At 41.7% G+C, this 26,648-nt stretch overlaps 1 protein-coding gene across 6 annotated transcripts in view; it reads right to left on the bottom strand.

Moving 5' to 3' along the window:
- Positions 1 to 26,648, bottom strand: part of NAV3 (neuron navigator 3) — an 890,338-nt gene that overhangs the window by 343,004 nt on the left and 520,686 nt on the right. For 3 of the 6 annotated variants that reach the window (XM_090042580.1, XM_090042581.1, XM_090042582.1), the window contains exon 1: positions 23,467 to 23,941. The exons of 1 other annotated variant lie outside the window; for it this stretch is intronic. In XM_090042580.1, coding sequence (XP_089898706.1) covers positions 23,467 to 23,709 — 243 coding nt within the window. In that variant the 5' untranslated portion in view covers positions 23,710 to 23,941. Of the gene's footprint in view, positions 1 to 23,466; positions 23,944 to 26,648 lie in introns of those variants that run through there. 2 more of the 6 variants (XM_090042584.1, XM_090042579.1) reach the window with 2 other exon arrangements.

Genomic DNA, 26,648 nt, shown 5'->3' with positions numbered 1-26,648 from the left:
CCACTGACACTTACTAAAGATAAACCTCTACCAGCCCTAGCCACCCACCTAGCACACATTATGGGTCCAAGCATAGAGAATGTTATATGTTCTCCGGTGTCCTTAGTCTTGTGAGTACATCTTTAAGGTCTTTCTCAGCAAAGTGAATATATGCTGATAGGGGGTATTTATGATATAACCAATTTTGTTTTAACAACCACATACATTTTCATATTGTTACCCTGTTGTACAGGAAGAAGCTCCTGAATCATTGCAGCATTATACAAAGGTACAATAATAGCAGTTTCACTGCTACGGAAAAAAGGCTATGAAGATGATGTTCTTGTCTGTGTCTGAGCATAATTACATCCTCCTTTAAATTCTCTGCCTTCCACTGAATCAAGTTCAAGTTTCTTGTCTTTGCCTTCATGCCCTTCACAGTTCTGTCCCTGCATATTTACTTACTCTTGCGCCATAGCATATTGCACCTCTGTTTCATGCACCAATGGCAGGCTCTACCGTGCATGAATGAGCTCATCCCACAAACATCCTTCTTCAACCACAACCCTTAGGCAGGGAATGTCTTCCCTGAACTGATCCATGAGGCTACTACTTTTTTATTCAGCCCCTTTCAAGATCAACTTTGCTGTGAAATAAAACAAAAATCAGCTGGCATGTAAAAGCTAGGTCAGAGGCCACTAATGGAAGTAGTTTTGTTATGGTAAAACTACCTAGACATTATAAATAGACAGATAAGCAGTTAGACGAGCTTCTCTTCCTCTTGGCCACACCTATCCTATATTATCAGGATTTTTCTTTTAGATTGTGAGCCCTTTAGAAAAGGGATTGTGCAAACTCCTGGCTTATCTAGCACTTTGCACAATAGGGCTCTGACCATGATTTGGCCTCTGCTGCAACACAAATATTTAATGCATAATATATAATAAGAGCAGCAATTAATGCTATTTGATTGAACAGTTATCTACAGTATGTCAGTTTTATCTGAGACTTTGTCCTTTTTGGGCATGATAAAAGAGACTAAAATCATATGCTCTTCAGCCCTAAAAGACTAATGCGGAGGGATCATAAAACAAAAATTACATTAACCAAAGAAAGTGAGCCTTTGCACAATCCTTTTAAAGTGAGCCAGACTGTATGATGGCCACACCACAACCGCCTTAATGGACAGTGAGTGAAATTCATTTCTGTTGTAACTCCACTAACAACTGACTGCAGCAGAGTTACAAAGACTGAGTTCATCCCAGATTTAAAATAAACTTGTAATTTATAAGTTCCTCCAAATAACACTTTATTTGACAAGCCAATGCTTTCCTTCTAGACAAAATAAAAGTTTGCATATCAGCTTCTATGACAAGTTTTAAAGCTATAAGCTTTCTGGAAAATAGTCCGTAGCGTTGTATGTATTTGAATGATCATGCCATATTGCATTACAAAGAGGCTTGTAGAGGATACAGCAACTCATCTATGAATGGCGATTATCAATCAAGAGACCAACAATTATTTAACGAGCTACTAAAGCCATTTTGTAGGGAAAGAAAATATTTCAATCTGCTGGACAGTTCTTAAAAGAGTTATTGCTGGCACACTTTGAGCAAAGGAATGTCACATGACCTAAAGGAGCCTGTTTGCTATTTCAATTTCAACTCTCCACCACTAATCTGACTGAATTCAACAGAACTGCAAGTAAGCCTAAAATGAGAGGAGATGAGAAGGATGAGGCCTAGTGATTCAAACTGCTGAAAAGAAATATAGATAAAAGGTCACTGTTGTTAGGACAATGCTCAGAATGTACCTACCTCAGAAAAAATACATGAGAGAAGGGAGCAAAAAGAGATGGAAGTAACCAGACTAGAAAAAGAGGAGTATCTAGATTTCTAGAAGTGATTCTGGGAGCCTCAAATTTGGTGTGTCTAATAGGCCTGTGCGAAGCAGCTAGTATTCGCTTCGGATTTGGCCGATTTAGGGGACACTGATTTGATTCGGTGATTTAAATTACTGTCTCAATTCGATTTGGCCAAATCTCCAAATCAGCCAGGCCAGGCCCATCTCCTGTCCCTCTCCCAACCCAGCAATGGCTACCCCACCTGCCCCAGCTCCTGACTCTTGTTAAAAAAAAAAAGCCCCGGTGGTCACCGGGTGCTGCCAGGCGAGAGGCAATCCCTGCTGCCCCCCCCCCCCCTGTGTGGGGGGCTTTGCACAAGCTGGGGGAGTGGAGGGGGATCGGGGGGCTAGCAGGGGTCCCCCCATTGTCCCCTCCCCCAACCCTCCCCCCCACGGCCCTTAGTACTTACCAACTTGGAGTGGCTGCAGTTCCCTCCTGCAGCCACCAGGAAATGCCCAAGTCACCAAAGCTCTCTGAATCTTTTCCGAAGATTCGGACTCTTAAATTGGTCCCAATTCGATTCAGATTCGGAGATTCAGCAACCGAACTGAGCCGAATCTCCTCTGAATCGAATCATGCTGCTGCCACTACATGGCTGCACCACTTTTTTTTAAGCAGCAGATTTTTTTGATACTAGGATCTCCCAGTGTCAAATTCTGGTGCCATGCTGAAAATTAGCAGTGCAGCAAACTGGCACACGTGCACTGTGTGCAGTTTGCAGCGCCTCAAACAGCTTTGAGGGGTTGCACACCCCATGTGCACACTTGTCTGGACTTGCCCAAGGAATCTAAAAGGGGTTGAGTTTCAGATGATGGGTGATCCACTGGCACCTATAAACAAGCCTGTGAAATTTAGGTATGGAAAGCAGTACACACTTTGGAAAATGTGGCTAAATACATAGAAAAATATTACATATGCATATGTAGCAAAGTATCAAATATACAGACAAGAGAACTTTTAATCTCAAACACTTCAGCATATTGTCCATGTACTACACCTCCATTATACTCAAGTATACAAATGAACATATAGCAATTAAGACTATTGTCACAATTTATAATCTCCCCATACTCAGAAGCCCTGAACTAGATGTAGGAGCGACTAGAACTGAACTAGTTGCGTCTTCTTAAAACGCTTGGTTTTGTTATACGAGCAACAGAACAAAACAACGTCTCTGATAGATCCATTTTTGGTACAGCTGGAACCTTGACACTTTGAAATGCTGTCTCTGGGGTTCTACACACTCACTTAACCTTCCCATTTGCCTTACTTGTAAGGTATTCTCAGCACCTCTTCATCCACTAACTCACCTTAGCTAGGTAAACTTTTATTAGTGAGTACACCATAAGTTGACTCTAAATTTAAGACATGCCCACCCCCACCAATAATTAGATTCTATATAAAGAAAATTTATAACTTTGTTAGAATTTTCTAGGTATAGTATCTAATTATTGGAGGGTTGTCTAGAATTCCTCCATTCCCCACCTCTCCCCAACTGCTACAGCAGGAAAAGCAGTGGCTGGGACAGTCAGGTAGCCCCCTTGTCCTCGCCACCCCCCCCCACTGCTTGCACCCTTCCTGCCCCCCACACCCTATGCTCCCCATAGCCTCTGCCTTCCCTTCCCACTCCCCACAATCTCTGCCCCTTCCCCTCCCTGCCTTACTCTCAGATGCCGCTCTGGCTGTGTTCCCTCCTACAGCACAGCGCGTGGAAGTGCAGCTTAGCTTGCTAGGCAACATCATTGGCATTGCTGATTAGCAGAGCAGGGACCATGCAGCAGTGTTGCAGGGGACAGAGTTTCCATGTGCTCATGCCAGGAGGGAACCCAGCTTGAGCCCAAGCCAAGCTATGCCTGACAGTAATAAGGGAGAAGGGGGTGAGGGACAGAAGCTGCAGAGGGAAAGTGGGGATGGGGTCAAGAGCCTGCTGTGTGTCTGACTCTGGTCCCAACCTAGGCAACAGCTACCCTTCCCTACCTTTATCTTGGTTTAGCCATTGTAAAACAAAGGGCTTTTACCCCATGTGACTGTGGGGAAAAGCCTCATCTTAGATTCAAGTAAAAATGGTAATTTTATATGTCTTTGGCTCCCAAAATGTTATCTAAAGCCCACAAGTCATCTACCTTGTGCAGTGGTGATATTCTGCTGCTTGCTTCATTTTCTAGATGTAAACCAACATCCATATTCCCATGTGATTTTTTTCAATACAAGCAACTGCTCTAGACATCCCAAGCATATTCATCCCCATTCAGAAAGTGGTATGCATGGCCATGAATGAGAGGGGATGTGGTCCTCAAGAAAAATTCTCTATTAAGAAGTAGACAAGACCATGGAAACATCTGAGAACAGTTGCATAAACATCCTACCTTTATATGAATTAATTTCCAGAACTTGGTTTTTAAATAAAGCAAAAGCTTTTGGATGAAGTGTTATGTTAGCCCTTTTTCACTTTAGAAAAGTGGCTGTGCCTAACTAACATAGGGTCTCTGCAGCTAATGCAAACAATAGGTAAAAACACAGTGAGTTACTAATGAGATGGTGAATCAGGGAGTTTTCAAGTTTTGTGCAACAGGATGATTTCCGGCAACCTTTTTGAACATTAGTCTTTGGAGCTATTCTATAGATAGGCACCCAGTAAAACTGCCTGATACTTGCAAAAACTAAAGTAGCTATATTTGAGTTATGGCCCTCATAAATAGTGAGCTTTACTATCACTGCAGAACAGAACAGTGAGATAGCTGCCAAGACAAATCATACATGAGGACAGCGATTCTCGGCCAGGGTGTTACAGGATCCTTTGAAGGGTGCCACAGGAACTGTAGGGGAGTAAAAGAGATGTGAGGCAATAAGCAGGTAAAGGCAGGCTCAGGTTCCAGGTATGAGGAGATAAGCAGATAAGGGTAGACCAGCTCAGGCTAAGGCTCTCCCTGCCTGGCTGCTTGCCCCAGTAGTAAATCAATTAGTTTTTTTTTAATGGAGAGCTGCTCAGTTGAGTTATGGAGAGGTGCCTCGAATCTGATGAGAGCTACCTTGAGTCTGAAATGGCTGAGAATCACTTCATTAGAGTATTTCTTCTCTAGCTCACAGTTATGCATCTGTGTTCTATGTAAGCACTTTAGCTTCATACATTATTTGCCTACATATCATCTCTGATTCCCAGAGTCTCATACCAAGTTCAGGTTTATATTCCTAACCTGCCTTGAAGATTCAGGCACAAGTGCTTAGCTGAGAAAAGTCAGCCCAAATCCAATCACTTTAGTAGAGCTATGTGGATAATTGAGAGACTACTCTCTTGTTATATTTAATGTTTTAAATAACACACTTAAAGCACTGAGCATTTTTTTTAATTGTACAAGGACATGTAAGTTCCCCAAAGATGGTAAGATAAACTTTTTCCGCTGTGTTTTAAATCAGACAAAGTGTGATTACTAGTAAGGGCTATACACAGGCTCTGACCATGTGGCAAAGTAAGATATGAAAGCTCCTGTCTCTCTGAATGAGTTAGACCAAGGCACCACCATGCTCTGCTTTACACCTGTTTGCTAAGTTCGACTGGCTATTCTCAGACAAAACCATCCTCCAGTGGAGCAGAACTGGTATGGTTGCTAATGAACAGGGCTGACTCTAGGCGGGTGCAGGGCCTGCAAATCAGCCTGTGCAGGGCCCCCTTAACATTTTTATACAGCAGTATGGAGGCGGCAGCCCTGGCCCAGGGCTCTGGAGCTGAAGGTGCTGCTGCTGGCCCAGCCTCAGCCTGCCCAAGAGGGTGCCTGTAGCACAAGGTAGCTGAGGCGAGGGCCGCACTGGCTGGGTCGGGCTGGGTCAGGGACACCCTTGCAGCAGGAGCCCCAAGCTGAACCGAGTCACGGGGCCCAGTGCCTGGCAGCCTTGCAGGGGCTCCGAGCCAGGCTGTGTCGTGGGGCAAGTGCGAGGCAGCACCTCTGCTGGAGCCCTCAAAGCCAGGATGTCAAAGTGGGGGGCAGTCAACACAATTCACCATAACCTAGGGATGGCCCTGCTAATGAAAATACATTTCTTCCACCCTCACTGAAATGAAAAATCAATATAAGCACAAATATTACAAGACTTACACACACCCGATTACCTCCACCACCTCCACCCCTCATGCCCACTAGCAAATAGATCTAACTCTGAAGTTGTGTCTCCTGCTCTGAAGTGGTCCTTGGCCTAGGTGCTCCATGCAGTAGAACAACAGCTGCAGAATTCTTTAGGCCCCCACAATATTTCCAGTTTTCCCTAAAAATGTATTTACGGTGGGAAGGAGCTTCTCCAACAATTCCTCTCTCTTACCCCACAACTTCTTCAGAACCGCAGGCTATGTTAATCACATGTCCAGGACAGTGACTCAACGGTATTACAGCTACAACTACAACAGTGTTGTGTCAGGTGCTAATGCTGTGTCACTTTAAAAATAACAGTTTATTAAAGGATAAGACATTTATGGGATTGTAGCCAATTGTTCCTTGGAACTTTTTAGTTTGTATGACTAAGACAAAGCAGACAAATATGCGTTGGCACAGAGAGGTGTGATCAGAATTTCACTGAGTCAATTTTTACTGCCAGAAGTCAGCTCTGGGCAGGAAAGTGGGAGCTCTCACTTTTTCATCTGTAGAGCACTGAACATGAACAATTCTCTATGCATAATTTATTACCTGCTATACTTATCAGTATTTCCTCAGAGTATTCATACTGTCAGATAGATTACCCTTTTCTCAAACATTGTTGGGCCATGATCATGTTTGGCTACACTGTGCAGAAACAGACACTGAGCACACTGCACCATACAAGGATATGCTAGTTCTATTTATTAAGATAGCTAAAAAAGAATGCAATAACATATTAGTCACAATAAAAATGTATACTTCCAAATATGAACATAACAACAGACTCATAAGTCAATGTATTTTTTTAAAATACCAATGTTTTATGGTGCTATCCTTCTTTTCCCTTCCCAGCCAGCATGGAATCCACAATCAACAAATTCAACTGAATGAAAATAAAGAGCCAGAAAAGTCAAAAAAGTAAACGTCTTGTTCCTTTGCCAGGTTTCTATGAAACATTTCACTTCCTGCTGAATGCTGAGAATGTATACAGGAGTCTATTTTTCTTTTGAACCCATAATTTTCATGAATCAAATTTAGATGTGTGAAGTAAGAAAGTACCAGCTGATTATCAGAAACTATCACGCATCTGGTGTAAAATATCAATGTAGATGAAGCAGATGGCTAGTGCAGTGTGGGATAGAGTGGGGGAGGAACAAGTTCTGGAGAAAAAAGGATCTAGCCCCTTGGAGCTCAGGCAGAATCTGGCTGGCCAGAAGATCACAGGAGGGCAAGCTCTGGAGGAAAAAAGGATCAGACCTCTCCAGAGCTCAGGCAGCATTGGGGGTGGGAGGATAGAGGGTGGTGAGCTCCAGATGGGCCGGATCCTTTTTTTCCTCCAGAGCTCATCCCACTCCACACCACCACTGGTGAGGACAGTGAACCAATTTATGTGGCAGTGGGAAGCTCTGTGGCTATAGTGCTCACTTGGCCTGAAGTGCCTACAGGGCAGTATACCTGGCCCCGCTACACCCTGGCATCACTGCTCACTCTAGCTCTGGAGGGGCCATTGCATTCTGGGAAGCTAAAGGACTGCAATTTGCGCAGAACAGCTGTGGGATCCATGCCTTAATGGAACCAGAGCAAAATAAAGTGGATTAAAAATAATTCTGCCATGGAGTGGTATAACTTTGAGTTGAATAACAAGTGCTTTAAGTGACTTAAAAAGGTGTTAACATACAGTCAATCCAGGGGTTAAGAGCTCCAGAAGCTCCCTAACATTACGGTGTAAGAAGGCCCTAAGAGGGTATCCCATTGGACTTCTAGTTGTGGTTGGGCCAGCAGTAATTGAGAACTGATCTCATGACAATGCAGGAAGCAACAAATTTAACAAAATAATCTTTGGCAAGCATTTGGGATAACATGGAAAATAACAGAAAGAAAAGTGGAGATTGATAGGAGATGTGTAGGTGCATAGATATGAATTACTGAATTCTAATCTCAGGTCTGAAATAGACCACTTGGCAGCCTTTGTAAAGTCCTGCGAGAGAGCTACAGATGAAAAGCAATGTTTAAGAACTATGTAGAATTATTATTACCTCGTTCAGTAGGGAATATTGTGAGAAGTAGTGAATTCTTGTCAGAGCCTTAAAGAGGTAGAACATTAGTGCCAAGGATTATCCTTTATTTTTAAGACTAAGAAGAGTAATCTTTTCTAACTCTCTTCACAATCACACCAGAGAGAAAAAATATAGACATAAAGCATACAGGGTATTAAAATGGGCTAGGCACCTTTCCTCCATAAAACATTTTTATATAATAAACCCCTCCCATTACCATATATATTTCTTGGATCTGTGCATATATACATGAATGTGTTTTGGGGAGGTAGGGCTGTGTACATGCATATGGTTCTAGCTTTAACATATTCAGTGAAGTAGGACACACAACATTATAATGACTGCAACTGACACAGTACAGTATCATGGTGCCAATGTCAAAACCACACTTATCTCTCTTCTATAAATATTATTCATCTTAGTGGCTCCAGTGAAGTTATTATAACATACTCAGTCAGTGTTTTAAATTATTAATATTTTTAGTCGTCTCCATTTCAATCTATGCCTTGCTGCTCTGAGATGTGCTGTAGCATGGCAATGCTTGGCACACTGCAACACATCTCAAAATATTTTAAAAGCAACTATAAGATAAACTAAAATGGAGGGGTTTTGAAGCACAAAACTTGGGTTCTATAAAACTGTAATCATCCCACAGTAAACAGAGACAATATTTGGAACCTTAACTCTAATTTCCTTCTTTATAGTTAAATCTTAGTTTGTGCATATGTTTGAGTATGTAAAATGCTTGCTTTTGAATTATTTTAACATAAAAACTATTATATATTTGCAAATGATGTATAACTGTTGAAGTTACAAGACAAGCTGATGCTCACAATAATTAGCTATGTATTGTTACAGCACATTGTGCCAGTACAAAGTGGAAGCCACCATCTTTCTAAAAGATTTTGTTTCTTTTAGTAGCAACAAAATTAGTAGAAACATGCGTACTTGGTAACAAATATTAAATCTGTTTTCACTTCTTGTGCTGGAAATACATTTTAAAACAGTAGTATTCAAACTGAATACCCAGTATTGCACAGGGTAGAACTGTGGATCACAAAGATGTGTTCTGGGAGTTCAGCAGAAAACTAATATCTTGACTCTTGGATATATTACTGATTTGCTGTTTGGATTTGAAAGAAAAGATACATAGCACATGGTGCCTCAGTTTACCTCTTTGTTGAACAAGTGTGATAGCACCATTCTGTGCCATAAAGATGTTGTGAATCTCAATTTACTGGCTGCAGAAAGCCATGCTATTTTCAGAAAGCAGAAACATACAGTGTTGGTGTAAAATATAAACTAGCAATGTTGGCCATTTTTGCAGGAAATGCAAGATATAGTATCTGTCCTTTCAGTCTGAAAATGTAATCGTCATCATTTTTTTCTGTACTGGTATTGATATCAGTTTCACAATGTAATCTATGATTCAATTCTGTGTTCAAGATAGAAAGAATGAGGTTTTCTGTAAACACCATCAAAAGTATATGCCTAATCTCCTGGCTTTCAGGGAATGTAAGTACTTCAGTATTTTAGATGCTGATTTGGATGTATTGTACCATATTCATTTTCAGCTGCGGAGTTCCTTTAAGCAGTTTTCTTTTGGATGAAACTATTCAGTCTTCATAGGGTTTCGAAATACTAACTCTTGATCTACCTTTTTTCCTTCTCCAACATGGTTCATTCTGAGAAGCTTTTAAGGGGTCTTTTGGAGGTGAGTGTAACCTTTTCACTTCCCTCACTCAAGACAAATCTTTTTGACTGCCATAAAAGCAGCACAAACCAAAAAGCCATTGCACTAGCACCAGAGATCGCTCCTAGTCACACCGAAGGAGAGAACCCAGCACTGACTTTGGTATTGTTTCTCCCATGTGACACTTGAGAACTGTGCCTATGGCCCTCATAAGTAGGTCTTTCAAGTGGTGTGCAGGGGTGTTCCTGCAGGAGGGGAAGCAATGCACACTGCGATTCATGAAGGACAGTGGGGCAGCTTCTACCACTTCTGTAAGTGTACAAGGATTTACTAACTGGACTAATGCCCATTGCATAAGGTTTAACTTTCTATTGGGTGCACCTTTTTTTTGTCCAGACTGCTTTTAGTAGAACACATGTACACTGAACATCTCTACCTAACTAACAATTATCCTACTGATAGAAATGTAATGCTTATTATACATTCCCTTGGTCTCTGACAGGGAAGACATGGCCAGCAGTGAGTAAAGGAGACACCTTAATCAGTCACTGGCTAGGTACCAACAGTCAAAGAGCCTGAGGCTGAATCAATTCAGTCTTTGCAGGTTAATCTAAGATGCACAGATTAAATTGAAAAGGAAGTGAACAGACATTTACCTTTGATACAGGGAATGCAGCCACATGCCTGCAGTACCTCAGGCCAGAAGCCAGGGAATGCTAAAGCATGGCTTCCTCTTCCTGCTCTCCTTAGGGTGGAATTTGCAGTCCAGAATCACAGCAACAGTCTGTAGGGTTACACATCACTTCCTCTTCCCACTTCTAGGTGCCTCTGGAATTTGTAGTCCACAGCTGCAGCCAGCAGTAAGTTTGAGCAGGGGAAGAGGTGTTTAATCCCCTACCCTGGCCCCAGACCCCAGCTAGGGTTTGCCTGGGGGGACACCTCCGCCCATAGAGTGGGCTGCATCCCCAGCCAGGCTTGCCCCTACCCCTACCCCTCTGTCAGTCAGCCTTCTCTGCTCCAGCTGTGGAGCAGACTGCCCAGCCCAGGGCTGCAAAGCATGCTGGGATGCTGAGGGACTGTGATTTAACTTGAACCTGGAAGGGGTCTGTGACAGAAGTTTCATAGATTGGTTTGACACAAGTCAGTTACATCTGATACTACATTCAAACCAAGTTTTATCTTAAACCAGTTTCGGCCATTTTGAAATTTGTTTATGTGCATTGAGGGTCTGTTACAGGTTTAAACCAATTTCTGACCACTTAAACCAGTTTATGTGCAACTTCTGTCCCTAGCCACTGTGAATAGTGAAAGTAACAGACATATCTCAAAATATTTGTATTTTTTATTTTTATTCTACATTCTTATTTATTACCTACTCATTTAGCTATCTAAAGTGTTATATTTATTAATGGCTGCTTTCTTGTAATATAATTGTTGCTATTTATATAGTCCCTTTGGTTCTCTCTTCCCTTCTGTAACAGAGTCAGTTTATAGAAGTGAAGCCCTGTTTACTGCATACATGTGTTGCCGGGAAATCCCATTGTTGTTTTTAGTAGTGAGTAAAAGTCCTGCACCTTGACTTATGTCTTACTCACCCTAAATCATGCATGAGCCATGTAGCCCTTTCCTGCTTAATGAAAGTATGCTTTGCAGCACTTGCTAGGAAGTCATGCATGATCATTCTGATTACTAAGCTGCGGTGGTTTTACAGATGTCCTATAAATCAAATCCCGATGCACAACAGGAAGCCTCAACTGCCAAATCTTTTGGAGTTCAGTACAGTATCGTCAAGATGCAGGACCAGGTGTTAGATATTTAGAGTGATGGTTTGATTAGCTATTTTTTATAAAAGAAAAATGCATGGGAGAGACTGACATCTCTTGTATTGATTGTTCAAATTTACTGCAGATGCATTAATTGGACATTTTCACCTGAACAATTTATTTTGAGTGCACATTGAAAAACAGATACTCTGAATATGAAAACTTGTCCCACAGTGTTAAGATCTCGGCGGTGGCACAGGAGCAGAGAAAACATTAGTGGAAAGCAAAAGTGGCCAGACAGATAAGGCAGAACAAATGTCATTCTGAAAGTAAGCTAGCACAATCCTAATATTGTATTTGGTTGGCTTTTTTCATGTTTTATTCAGAGCAAGTTGCAGACATGTTTAGTGGCTGGCACCTTCTCAGTTTATATACCCAGAAATTCTACAATCCTGCCCTAACCACTTTAGGATTACGCGTCCCTTTGATTTGATTTGCTTATTTTCCAAGTTCTCTCAACTTGGTTTACATAGTGCATACATATGAGCCATCAGAAATCTGCACAATTCACACAAGGGAATTATCTACTTGCATTTACCAGACAAAACACTGTGCATTCCTTCACTGAATTTTAAATATGTTATACTATCTTTCAGCCAATTTTCTCCTGCCAATAAAAACAGAAAAGAAAGGTTTATGACCTTAAAAACATCATGGGCAACTGAAGATTCACACAAAATAATCCACTAATAACTCTGAGAGTTATAATTGCCACCCTCCCTTCCTCCCCCCCCAGCAAAATCCCCAAACACGCTAGCTGTAAAAAGGCTATTGTTAAATCATGGTTTCTATCCAAGACCACATCCTGTGAATCAGGTCAAAGTGAAACAGAGCTGCTCTAAATGAGCCACTCTTGTCTGCACTGCACGTAAGTGTAAAAAAATTACCTAATTAGCTCAAGATATTAGTACATTAGAAAAAGGAGGCAGTGAGCTAAACCCAGAGATTAGCTCGTGGTTTAAGAAAACAAGCAATTTTCAATTGTAATTGACGCCATTATATTCTACGAAGTGCAAGCATTTCTGCCAAAAAATAAACCAAAGAGCATTTATAAGCAGAAATCATGATCAAAAACCTTTCCCAAAAAGACACCTGCTTTTATTCAGGACTATTTATTCTTCCCACATCACGTTTAATAAATGGTGCCCACAGAAGTACACATAGGACTTTTGTGCATTCTTTTCTATCCCAGAAAGAACAAAGTAGGCTGTCTTTCTAATAGTTTATGCTGATCAGGTACTTCAGAACCAAAGAGCAGAATTTACTTGCACCAAGAGTAAAAATAAATTAGACTAGCTAGCTCAGTGACCATTCTCATTGGCAATGCTTATCACTAATTTCAGGAGGAAGGATAAGCCAGATCTTTACATGGAAACTTTCAGTGAAGAGGAAAAATTCTTCATTATATGGACATTTCTTTCCAAATAGATATTCTTTAAAAAGAGGAGGATAGTTTTGTGGTTAGCAAGTTGGACCAAAACTCAGGATGTCTGGGGTCCCATTCCTGGCTCAGCCACAAAGTCCCAGTATGAGTGTGAGAAAATTACATGCTCCCTCTGTCTCAGTCTCAACTTCCCCCATCTGTAATATGGAGATGCTATCTTTTCTTTTTCTCCAAGCCTTTATCTTTTGTGTTTATTTCAGTTGTGAAATCTGTGAAACAAGGATTTTTTAAAAATGTGTATGTGCTGCACTTTTCTCAAAGAGGCCTCAGTTTTCTTGGGGGATCTAAGCACAGGAGATGGTTGAAACTCAAAATTTTCTTTTTGAAGGGAATTTTTATTTGGGAAAAATAATCTAAATACCCTTGACTGAGAAGGACTCTTAGGTCCCTGGAAGCAGTGCATGGAATTGCTTCAGATCAAGTGCAGCTTGGGGAATCCCCTGAAGTCCAAGGGTCCAGGCTGAGCAGCCTGGCACCAAACTGAAGTCTTGGCTCTAGCTGGGATTCCCAGGGTTTTCAGGCTCCCTCATACAGTGGTAGAAACCCATATTCTTGCTGCACCCAGGCTCTATAGCAGCAAAGTCTGGCTCATGGGCCAGATCCAGCTGGCAGCCGGACTCCACTTCCCAGCAGCCCCTGCCAATGTGGTTAGGGCCAGTTTCCATGGAGACCCCAGCAACCAGGTGCTGTGATAGCATGGAACCATGGTTTCCTTGGAGACTGGCCCCAGCAGAGCTGCCAGGGCACTCGGCAGGGCAGGGAACTGCTCCAGGACTGGGCTAGGATTTTGCAGTGGTGACAGTGTGGTCCGGAGCCAGGGCAGAGCCATAATCTACAGCCTGCACACTCCAGGCAGGGGCGTGCAGGCAGAGGATCACAGCTCTGCCCCAGTTCTGGACCAGGCTGCAGATCGTTGCTCTGCCCTGGGTATGGACCATACCGTCACCACTGCAAGAGCAAGATCCCAGCCTGGCCCTGGAGCAGCTCCTCACCCTGCCACATACCCTGCCAGTGATGCTGGGGCCAGTCTCCATGGAAACCCCGGACCCACACTATCATAGAGCAGCTGCTCCTGGGGTCTCCATGGAAACCAGCCCGGCCACATAGGCAGGGGCTGTTGAGGAATGGAGTCCACTGCCAGCTGGATCTGGCCCGTGAGCTGGACTTTGCCCACCCCTGCTCTGTAGAGTGCCTGGATAACCCACAGGGGTAACCCATGTGGCAGATTGCTCCATAACTGAACTAGCAGGAATCCACATGTGCATCAGGTTTCTATGGGAACTCAGCCTGCATTTTGGAGGAAGTTCAACAAAAGCAAGATACTTAGGCAAAAGATTTCAGTTTCAACAAACTGGCTTTTTCTAATGAAAAGCTATATATCATCAGAATGTAATACAAATAAACAACACCTGTTTTCTGTCAGTGGCTAGTATAATTTTTCAGTGCATATTTGTGTATCAAGAAATTCTATAACTATCTAGGTGCTTAATGTTTTCAGTACTTCCCTTTGTAGGGCTACAATTACCAAACATAAATTGTTAAAGGCCTTCAGTTTCTAAAATAGGTGCTCCTATAATAGTTCCACCCATGATCTATATTCGGTTTTAATTTTCTTTTGCTAATAAAAGAAAACACAAATAAAATGAGCAAAGACAGGTCATAACTATCCTCTCAATTCTCTTCACAGTTACAAAAGGTACCAGCCTGAATAAAGAGCAGCTTTTGACCACATGCATATTTGGACACATACTGCACTCATCAGCATAGGTTTTGAGAATTACCTAGCTATGTTATTGTACATTTATCTCAATTAGATGAAATTTTAGGTGGTAAAAGTAATTATGAAACACATGCCTAACAGTAAAGCAACTTCTAAGCTCTTACAAAGACTCTAAATCAGTTACTTAAGATTTTAGATAGATGGTTTTCAATAAGGAAAGCATATTAAAGATGGTGTCGGTGAGTGTTATCTTCTTGATAAAGAAATAATACAGAACACAGGGCAAGAAACTGAAATTAGTGACATTCTGAATACCTGCCAACTGTCTCAGTTTGGCTGAGGTGACTGTGAATTTTAAACACATATGGTCCCAGGTGTATGAAGTGCTGGCTGAGGTTTTTGGCAGCTAATTCAGCAATCAAAAACCAGTGTTGGCTTCCCATCACTAGTGGCCACTATGGAGATGGCAAGAGGTCTCTGGCTGCCTTTACTGTCTTTTTTTCTTTTCTTGGCCATTATGCTACAAGCCAAGGAAACATCAGCATAAGCACCCTGAAGAACAAATTACTGCTGTCCTTGGTCTAAACATCACAGCTTCAGACATTCTTAATGTATGAAAGTTGAGGGAGGAAGGGTTTGGAAGAAATATGGAAAGGAATCCATTTTTTTTAACCCCAAGCACTCTGTCTTGAAGTTGAAAGTGAGAGACATTTCAGGCAAAGAGATCCACAGAGAATGGATAGGAGCCATCCAGGAACATGAAGATGTCAGAGATGAGAGGCCATGGAGGATACAGATGCTTATGTGGGGCAGAGACTTAAGAGCTAGTGTTGGGGAGAAAGAGGTTCAGAGACAGACAGACAGTGACCAGCATATGGAGAAAGAGGTCACATGGAAAAAGGGCAAATGCTTCATACAGAATAGGCAAACAGAAGGCAGGGCAGATTTCCACTTTAAACTGAAGTGTGTGTGTGTGTGTGTGTGTGTGTGTGTGTGTGTGTGTGTGTGTGTGTGTGTGTGTGTGTGTGTGTGTGTGTGTGTGTGAGAGAGAACTTTCATGAACTGTAGCTCATGTCATCAAATGAGTAGATGAATAGAGACAGACATGGAACACATTCATGGTACATATCATCCTCTGTCATTCTGGTGGGAAGAGGTCAAAAATCAACACCTCTCTCAGCTAGAGAGAAAGAGGAGAAAAATTCTACATCATTCCATTGTATGAAGATGACAAATAAATCCCACAGAAGGCGATGGAAGAGAATACACCTGCCATTTTCCCCACAAAATGCTATGGAGGCAGAGGTAGCAGACAACAAGCCCACCTCTGTATGAATTTAGCTACACATGGAGAACTCCAGTTAGATAAGGAATATTGGTTCCATGATGGTTCCCTTCAGTTGTATGTATCTAAACCCACCCATGATTCTCTCTGTGTCTCCTACCGTATCCTCAGTGGATTCCTGACCTTACTCTCCTCTTTCCCTGTAGAGTTACAATGGCATATATCTCCATACTCTCTTCTTCAGTATTCTCAACTAAGGAAACTAAATCTTGTGGGAGAAATGTGGAGCCAAACCCAGAAAGGGGATGGGTTTCACCACTGAAATTACTGCTTATATGTGGATGAAATCAGGCAGTACTCTGCTAACCATGGCTATCAGAATACTCTATATTCTTCAGATCCTGTTGTTAAAAAACAAGTGACTCTGTGAATTATCTGGCTTTGGCATGTCACTGATAAGAGAAGAGTAAGTAATGGAATGGTTTGGAGAGAGGAAGAGGAAAGGTTAGAGTGATTTAGGGGAGATATTTTTCTTTTCCGATATGCAGAAAACTCACTGACTATGAATAGGGGGAGATCAGCCCATGGTCTGACAGAAGAATCTTAGAGCTGAAATTTGTCTGGATAGTGGAACAGAACGTTATTCCAGGTCTGATATCTGATGACAGCCAGAAATTACTACATCATGGGCAAACTCCTAAGAGCTGTTTCTATGCTGGCTCGAATGCCATATTGGAATAGTAGAGGCTAAACTACATGGGAAACCCTCAAATCAAGAATAGGTCAAGTATTATGATTTTAGTTATCTATATTACTAGTTTTCTAGTCTGTTCAAACTAGCAACAGGATACAATCTTAATTCTCTGTCAACAGCCATCAGGGTTGGCTGTGCCTCAGTTTCCTTTGTGTTTTAATTTTCTGGGCCATGCAAAACTCCAGACAATGGATCTCTCCCTATCATCCCTGAATATATAAATTTGGATCAAAACAAAGTGGTTCAGCATTCCCAAATCAAAGTACTGAATTTTAGTTTGTGATTTTTTAAAAAATTTAGATCAGTATTTAACCACACTCTAATGAGCTGCTGTGGGTGTCACATACCCCATTCTCTTCTGCTTGACCAGACTCCTGAGCCAGACTACATCTCCTTTCTTTCTGTCTCTTTACAGACTTTTTCCATAGTCTCTCTGAGGCTTACGTTCTAGGAATGATTCCCCAATTCGTGTGGTGAAGAGCTTTGTGGTTCAGGGGGAAATCTCCTCATTATACACTTTTGCATTTATTCTCAACATCCTCTGTAGTTTCTACTGTTCCCACAATTCACACCGAAACTACACCTCCAAGCATAGGCTGCGGAACGAGGTGGGCCACCTGGGCTATGACCCGACCAACTTTTGGCATGTTCATCTATATAACCCACAAATGTTCAATTGTCATTCCAGTTAAAACTGTATAGTTTGGGGTTTTTTTTAACTGCTTAACTAGCTAAATTAACATGCTAAAAGTTGGTTGGGCCATGGCCTGGGTGGCCCACCCCGTTCCACAGCCTATGCCTCCAAGAATTTTTCTATTCAATACTGAACTTAATAGGGCCAGGACACTCTTAGCCTATAACCTCCCTTAGAGAGCCAGTAAACACTGTTTTACAAGAATCTTAATGCAAGTCAGAAAACTTCTCCTTTCATAAGGCTAGGACAAGCAATGGCAGAGAAGGTGCGGGTTAAAGTTGCACGTTTTTAATTTTAATTGAAAGTAAGTCAGAAAACTGCTACACACAGAAACAATTTAGGTTTTCAGGAACTGGACCAGCTTCAGAATGTCTAGAGCTTGTGTACAAGCAATTAATTCTTGCTGAACAGAAGGAGTAATGACATACTGGTTTGAAAGACTAAACAATTATGGGAGAGTCTAAATTAGTGGATACAGAAAAGGGTCGGACATATGCAGAAGTCTGAAAGAATGTTGGCCAACAGAAAAGCAGCAGCAGAAAAAGCAAGCAGACAGCATGGACAAGGAGGAAATATGAAACAACAAAATAGATAATGTTATACTACAAGAATAAATTAACTCAGGCAGAAGGGTAAAATTGAGGGGTAAAGTATGAAAATGAATGAGTCAGATTCAGCTTGAGATGATGCCAATTTATGTCAGCATTAAATGAAGATGCAGTGCTCCTGAAAGACAAAAGTTTGATGTGGAGCAGAAAAAGGCTGTGGGAGCAGAAAATCAGGCGCCAATCAAATCAGCAGTAAGCAGCATGCTAGTGAAGAAAAGCGAATGATTAGCAGTTATGCTGATCCAAAGTATCCCTCCAGTATTATGAAAAGCTCATGTGAGCTTACCTTCAGCCACACCACAAAGCATGCGAGGAAGGATGACAACATCAGCCATACAGTCTGCTCTGTTTTGGAATGAATGGCCTCTGCTGCTGGGAAGTACAACTTCGGTACCTCTGTTATCTGTAACTTTTGTATAATAAATTCTGCCTAAATTCCTTCCATGGCCAACCATTGCTTAATTTACCTACATTCCTTCTCCTGTTTTTATTCAACATACTTTTTTCATTCCTATCACTGTTTGGTGGAGTCTTCTATGGTAGGAGACAGTATTACAAAACATGCCTGCATACTTTTTAGATGGCCTTGATGTCATGGTCTTTGGCAAACAAGATGAAAACAGTAACGCAGAAACATGAAATGAATTATAGAATCATAGAATCATAAAAAAAATCAGGGTTTGAAGGGACCTCAGGAGGTCATCTAGTCCAACCCCCTGCTCAAAGCAGGACCATCCCCAACTAGATTATCCCAGCCAATGCTTTGTCTAGCCTAAGGTTAGATAAAGGATTATGCCTAAGGTTGAATAAGGATTACAAAAATGGTATTTGCAGGTACTAGTTTGAATTAAAAACTCTGAGCCCTCTGAAGTCGGTGACAAAACTCCCATTCATTTTAGTGCTGCCGGGATTTTACCTCATGATTTCATACCCATAACTGAATTCTTTCTCTGTGAAACTGTAGGCAACAGATAACTAAGGGAAGAGAATGAGCTGTGACTGCTTTAACACCATTTTTCACGAGTATTCCTGCAAGAAGCATTTGCTTGAAAGTTCTTCATGGACTTGAGTCATCTAACCACAAAATAATTAGGTGCAACTTAGGTGACAAATGCAGAGCAAAATTATGAGCACTCTTGCAGCATTCTCATCTAAAAATCTACGTTCAAAATATATAATTGGCAAAAACCACATGGTTCAATAATTTCAAATAATGAATAAGCTAATAAATAGACTACTTACCACAAACAGTTTGCCCAAGTCCCTACTGGTGAAAAACAAAAACAATATATCCTCAAACACACTTTCAACCCAGTGGTCTACAGCCAAAGAGTTACTTTCCATTTAAAAAAAAAAAAGCATACTTTATTTAGGAACTTCAAACTCTATCATGTCCACAAAACAATTCAACTTGTGCAAGCACAGCAGAACCCAGCAAGGAAGGAGGAGCATCTAGGGAGCATTGAACTGATTTCTGCAGCTGTGTTCCTAGCTAGTCCTGGCAATGCTATAACATGAAAATGCCAATAGTAGTGTCAGACGTCTCTAAAAATCAGGTGTGCTGTACATGAAGGCCACAGTGGAAACAGCTGGGTGGCAGTGACCTACTGTACTGCTACGTGTAAATCCAAATATATTTTGCAATTATTAGCACTTATAACAACAGAATATAAAATGGAGAATATATATATGCAATCTAAGACAGTAAGTGACCAGTGTTACATTTTGAATGTACTACAATGCACAACTAAAGTTTGAAATACAGCAGCTAAGGGCAAATGTTAACCAGATGATTCATTCATATGTTTCATTGTCTTTTTTTGATATATATTCATCACTTCCCCCTCGAAAATCAGAGCAGCCCTATATCCAATTATATACCATAAGCACACAAACTCTATACTGTATAAGCAGATTTGACTCTTGTTTGGAAACCATGACTAGGTATTCATTACATTTTGATTAAAAGACCTTTTTTATCTGATCACTGTTATAATGGAAACAATCCTAAAGTACAGCACTGTATACCACAGAGCCATGCAGGAATATCATATGTTTGATTAATATGTTTGCTAACCAAGAAAATCAACCAAAATTCTATTGAAAACAGCACTCAAAAATGGTCAAGCTTTGGGATGGCGCCACATCATAAAATGCGGAATTTACATCTGCCCACAGCAAACGTGAAGGGACATTAACCCTAATAATTCACTGAAAATATGTACTTAGCTGCACCTTTTAAGTAACCTAACCATGTTACTGAGGTTACCAAAGCAGGGGTCCTGAAAGATCCTGAAACAGGTTTTTTCTAACCATCACCATCCCACTGATACCTCCACATATTTTGGCAAAATGACTTTTCTGGGCAGACCAAAATTGTGAATGGGAAATACATCAGAAAACATTAAATGGAACAAATATGGTTTATATTTTCAAACTAAAGATAGGGTCAAAAGATCCTTATTTAGGTACCTGCATAAAATTAGCCTGGTTTTCAGAAATGCTTAGCACTCGCATACCTCACTTAATTTCACAATTTTTATATAGCATCCCTTCACTTTGGTGGGAGCTCTGGACACTTCATTGACATAGACTACAGAAGACAGTGGGAGATATGGGTGCATCTCTCAAGTTCAAGCATATCTGAAAATTGAACCTGTAAGTGATCAAAATCTCTGAAAAATGCAGCCAATTTTGTTCTAAGTATGTATTTTGCCCCTAACTTTACATTCAGTGAACACATCTACATGAGACACTTTACTCATGATTAGAGCTCATTACTGCCCAGTAAGCATTACTGTCTACACGTGTGGACACTTACTATTCAGTAATTTGCTCTAATTGCAATTAAGTTTGCTACCTGTAAATACAAGTAGCAAATTTACTCCCAAGTACTTACTGCGCAGTATGGCACATGTAGACAGCCAACCAGGAGCAAACATGCTCCCAGTCAGCCAGGCAACACGGGGTGGGAGATTGCTCCCTGCCTCCAGGAGCTGCTTGCTGCTGGGGCTGGCTCCGCCACCAGAGCCCCAGCAGAGACCACGTCCTTCTGCCCTGGCAGCAGGGAGCTTCCAGCCCCCACTTTGGAACTGAGGAGTGGGGTCTGGGAACTCCCTGATGCCAGGACAAGGGGACATTGTCCCTGCCCAGGCTCCGGTGGCAGAGTCTACCCTGGCAGCAGGCAGCTCCCAGGGGCAGGGAGCAATGTCCCAGCCCCCAACAGGAGAGAGCCCATGAACTAGCACCCAACCTAGAGCCCCCCCGGCTGCTGCAGGGGGGTGGTGCAGGGCCGGCGGGGGCAGGAGCAGACTGCTGTCATGAGCAGCAAATCTGCGCCCATGTCCCTGCATGTGTAGGTGCCTGGTTGGGGTGGGCTTACTCAAAAATAAATTGCTCTAGAGTAAACCCACCACGGAGCATTTGCATGTATAGATGTGAACATGTAGGCTGTGCTCAGTGTGAACATGCAGACTGTACACTTTTGAGAGTTGGATTTTCAAAGGACTGGGAACCTAAAAATGTCCATTAAAGATCAGAGTGAGCTATTGGCTAATGAGTTCCTTTGAAAACCTGGCTCTAGAAACATAAGAATTGCCAAACTAAAGAATAAAGGGACTGCCAGACTGGATTAGGGCCATGTTCAGATCCTGCCCTCAGTAATGCTCAGCATCACATGCTTCAAGGGGAGGTACAAGAACCTCCTGGCAGGCAGACCCGAGATAACCCCCTGTGGATGTCTCTAATATTGAGTGATATAAATCCCTATGGATATGGGTAAAGCTACTTTCTGAAAATAGTAACTGGCAGAACTGAAACACTTTTCCCCATGGTAACTGCAAAAGCATAACATTAAAAAAAAATACTCTCAACACTTCCTCAATTTATCAAAACCAGTAACTAGGTAGGAATCTATTATATTTGTGGGGCATGAACTGAACTCCAGTTGAGTTCTGAAAAGCCTCACTAATGTTAAGCTTCAAAATACAATCACTTAATGGAAAAAGATAACAACTTTAAACTACTCTATTCATTAGACGGTGGGAGTAATAAGGTTTTTTTGCACTTCAAGTGCCTTGTAAGAGGGGCAGAAAACCCCAAGACAGATAGAAAGTGAGGCACAAAGAAGTGAAGGCATCAGCTCAAAATCCCATAGGAAGTCTGTGGCAAAGCTTCAAACTCTCAATCCTATCCTTTAACCACAAAACCAATCTTCTTTTCCAAGGGAGAGCAGTCCCACTCTCACAAACTAAGGACAGTAAGGTACATGCATTTTGTGTTTGCGTGATGCCACCACTGAAAACAAATTTCCCTAGCATAAAAACAAAGTCATTATGAATATTAATTGAATTGCAGTCAACGAACATGAATCAAAGGTGCTGAAAAAGGGAGGGGAAAATAAGTTTGCAAAATACTTCTCCCTTTATTTCGTATATGGAAGGTAGGGCAAGGTAGCACCTTAGAGACTGGCTGGTTCAGAGAAACATAAGCTCTCCTAGGGGACAAGTTACATTATACAAATTCCTCACATACTGAAGCTGAAGGATCCAGAGGACTACACACTACAGGCAAGATGTGAATCAGGGGTCTGACTGTCCCCAAGACAGAATACATTTACACAGTTACAAAAAGATTACTGATGCTTGAAACAGCGATGTGTCAATTATCAGGTAAGCCTCAATTTTTAAAAAACAAACAAAATCTCACAAGATCTTAAAACCATAGCAGCCTATGCCAAATGAACACGACTTTTTAAAACTGAAATAAAAATGAATCAGAACATATTCAAGCTATCAGAAAGGCAAACAGGAGCAGGCTGTTTCACAAAGGTGAAACAGATAGGTACTCTCCATTCAGGTTCATTTTTTCTGGTTCAACTTTTCTGGAGCAAGTCTAACCAGATTATTTGAAAAGTGAAAAGAAGAGTCAAAGAATTGTTTTTATTTTAAAAATCCCCTCCCTTTGGGAATAGGTGTGGGTGTGAGAGCACTGCAATAAAACTAGAAACAGCCAAGTTTCAATATTTTTGTAAGTCCTGTCACGTCATAGTTCTGTTTATCTGAGCTGCAGTGTGATTTTTATCACAGTGTAATATGACTCACCATTATCAAAAAGTTTTCACTCCATCAGATATCAAAAGGTGCTTTCAAAACCCAGAGCATATATCCAAACTGCAAGAACAGGCAAAACAAACTTGAAATACTTGCTATGTGAATGTGTATTAGATACAGAAAAAGAACCAGTCATCTGCCAAAACTACTTCACAGTTTTACACATGCAGTCCATATCCATCAGGCTGGTGCTTAAAGGCTTATATCAGGTTTTGCACAAGTAAATCAGCATTTTACAAGTTCAGATCTGCTAGTAAAGTACAGAACTAACCTTGCTATCCTCGATCTCCTTGCTTTTTCCTTGCAGCGTTTTCTTCTCTTCAAAATTACAGGTTGACTTTAATGTAAGCTGACAAGAAAGCATGGAGCTCTCTGCCCCAGTAAGCTCCAAAGAATTTGATGAATATTGCTGTGACCCAGTCGTGCCAAGATTTGGCATTGGAAGGGCCGTATGAACAGGCTTTGACCCTCCAGCCGGCTGTCTTAGCTTTGAGGCAACCCCAAGTACAGGCATGGCTTTTATAAAAGTATCTTCTTTCTGCCAAAGAAAATGCTTCTGACCTCAGTCTGGTAGATTCCAGCTTCAGTAATTCCAGAACAAACACTTTAAACAAAAGTAGCAGTCATCTTTTAAAAAGCTTCTTAAAATAATAGTATTAAAACTTTCATGAAGAGGTAAAACTTTCCTTCATCTCTCTGCTTCTCCTTCATACACACACACAAACATACATGCTCTGCTTAGTCAGCCAGTGACTGTAAGACTAAACACTCCTCTGGGGCGTGAACTTATCATGAAGGTAACTGTCACAAAACTGCCTGTCTGGGATTAAAGAACTCGTAAATTGGCTTTTTCTTCTCCCAAAAGCCTTCCAATTCTGTGCTTTCAGTGAAAGAAATAAGAGGGAGAGACAGAGACAGAAAGACACGGGGGGGAAGGGGGGTGGGGAAGAAATCTCCTTGTACTCCAACTGTCAAAACAGTACCAAGACCACAACAGTGGAAACACAGACTTCTTCCGGACTACATAAATAGCCAGCCCACATTTAAAACAAAAAAACAAAAAAACCCACTCTTTTGGGGGTTAAAAAAAACTGAATCTGAGTAGTGTCCAAAGCAAACATCTGTTAGAAGAGTTTTTAGCCCGGAAACAATCTCAATGATGAAGCTGTTTGTCTGATTCCTGGCTATTTTTCACTTCTGACAGTCATAAGCAATGGTGTTCCAGTCCCTGTTCATCCCGTAAAATCAGGTTAAAATCGTGGAGAAGCATGGCTAACAACAGATGCTGAATCACAGTGTGGGTAACATCTGCCTCTGCTGTGAAAAATCCATTCAAAAACAAAAGGGCAGGATATAGGAAAATAACAAACATTGTTATGAGTTCTAGTCAATACCATTATTTTTAACGTTTTATTCTGTTGAAATCATCAACACTTCCCCTTCTAAAACAGTTTAAAGCTCCATAAAGTCCATGTCCAAATGAAAATTTCTGTAAAATTATTCTTAAAAACATTCTAATCTGGTGATATCAAACCCTTTGACTTTGGAAATAGAAGAGTAAGAGAGATGCAGCAAACTATACAATCAGTCAGAGCAAACTATATAAATTTGTAAGCAGGGACATACAGAGTTTATGTTACTCAGAGAATTAAAAGAAAAAGAAGTAAAGTCCATCAAGCCTTCACAACAGGGAAAACCCCTTAAAATGAGATTGATGTCAGAAAGAATAGTGCCTGAATAGAAATGGCACTCCAACAAACAAGCTTTGAATGTAAAATCATATCAGCTGACCATATGGACCATCGTAAGTTTTGCCACATTTTGCTTTTGTTCTCTCTAGAACTGACAAAGTTGGGGGGGTGGGGAAGGGGGAGGAGAGGACCTGGATTTTATCTTAATACTTTAGCATCATAGACTGAAACATTAACTATATCTCACCCACACATTTATTTAGCAAAAAATAATTAAAGCTTTAATTAAAATGCTAATCACTACTTTTTTCTTCATTTAATCATGAATTTGGGCTAAATGTCAACTCTCTTCACTCTGGACAGACTATGCCTGACTAAGGGAGGTTTGGGTCTTCTGTAATGACACAGAAGACCCATTGTGAATTTGGTTAGACTTGGAAACTCCAGGGTTAGGGACAGACATTACACATAAACTGGTTTAAATGATCAGAAATTAGTTTAAACCTGTAACAGAACATAGGTTCACTGCACATAAACCAGTTTCAAATTGGCTAAAACTGGCTTAAGATAAACCTGGTTGAATGTAGTAGTATCAGACTTAACTGATTTGGGTCAAACCGGTTTATGCAATGTCTGTCCCAGACCCCTTCCTGGTTTAAGTTAAACCAGAGTCCCCCAGCATCCCAGATACTTTGCAGTCCTGGGCTAGCCTGGGCTGTCTGCTCCAGAGAACAGGGCTGGCCCCGCCCCTCTGCTCCCTAACCAGAGCTTTGGCAGAGACTGCAGGCACAGCAGTGTCTGCCTTGCTTCCCACTGCCCCACCTCCCTTTGCTGCTTGCTGCTCAAGCAGGGATCCCGCCCGCATCTCCCACTCCCATCTCCCACAGCATAGACCCCAGCCCCATGAATCCTAGGTACGTGGTATGCTAGCTAATGCTGAGAAGTGTCTGTATGTGTGTCTCCAATTTCACTGGGACAGGCAGACAGAACAGTGACCACTTAGGGCTTTTTGGATTCAATCAGCAGGTCAGCTGGTAATGTCCTTCCATTCCTTCCTTGGAAAAAGCTGTTTAAGAAGAGCTTGGACTAATGAGAGAGGCTTTTGTTTTGTTGATAGGCTGATAAATGCTGTGTTATCAGCCCCCTACTCGCTTCCTCACCTCTCGGGTTTGCAGACAGTATGAAGAAGCAGGGAGAGAGAGATTAAAAAGCTCAGTATTATCAACAGATGCATGCACTGCACCCACCTCCCCACTTTGCCTCAGAATGCTAGCCCAGGGCTGGCACCTAGCAACACTCCCGACCCTTGAGCAGCAAGTCAGGAAAAGCCTGGGAGGGTGCAGGCAGGGTGGGGTTTACCCCCCTTCCAAATCCAAGCATCCTGCTGGGGCCAGGTCCTGTCCCCTTTCATCTCAGCACTGCCAAGGAGAAGGGCTGCTCTAGCACCTGCCCCCCGCCCAAGCTTATAGCCTCAGCCAGTGCAGGCATGTGCCAGCATTTCCTCAGTCCAGAGGGAATGCCTGTGCAGATGGAAACCAGTTCAATCTAAGCAGGTTAGACTAACCTGCAAAGATTGAATGAATTCAGGCTCAGGATTTTGAATGTCTGTCCCTAGCTCAGAGGCTTTTCAGTGGATGCCTGCCTCTCAGCCAAAGTAAATGCTACAAGCCGGTGTGGAAAAAGAGCAAATGTGGCAGTACCCTCAATGTAATCTCTTTTGGTTTCTACCATCACAACAGTGCTAGCAGATAGATAGTAGGAT

Source organism: Crocodylus siamensis, chromosome 4, assembly GCF_052110815.1.
Source record: "Crocodylus siamensis isolate JL-2025a chromosome 4, ASM5211081v1, whole genome shotgun sequence".
Lineage (NCBI taxonomy): Eukaryota > Metazoa > Chordata > Crocodylia > Crocodylidae > Crocodylus > Crocodylus siamensis.
This window is presented reverse-complemented; position numbering and strand designations above follow the sequence as displayed.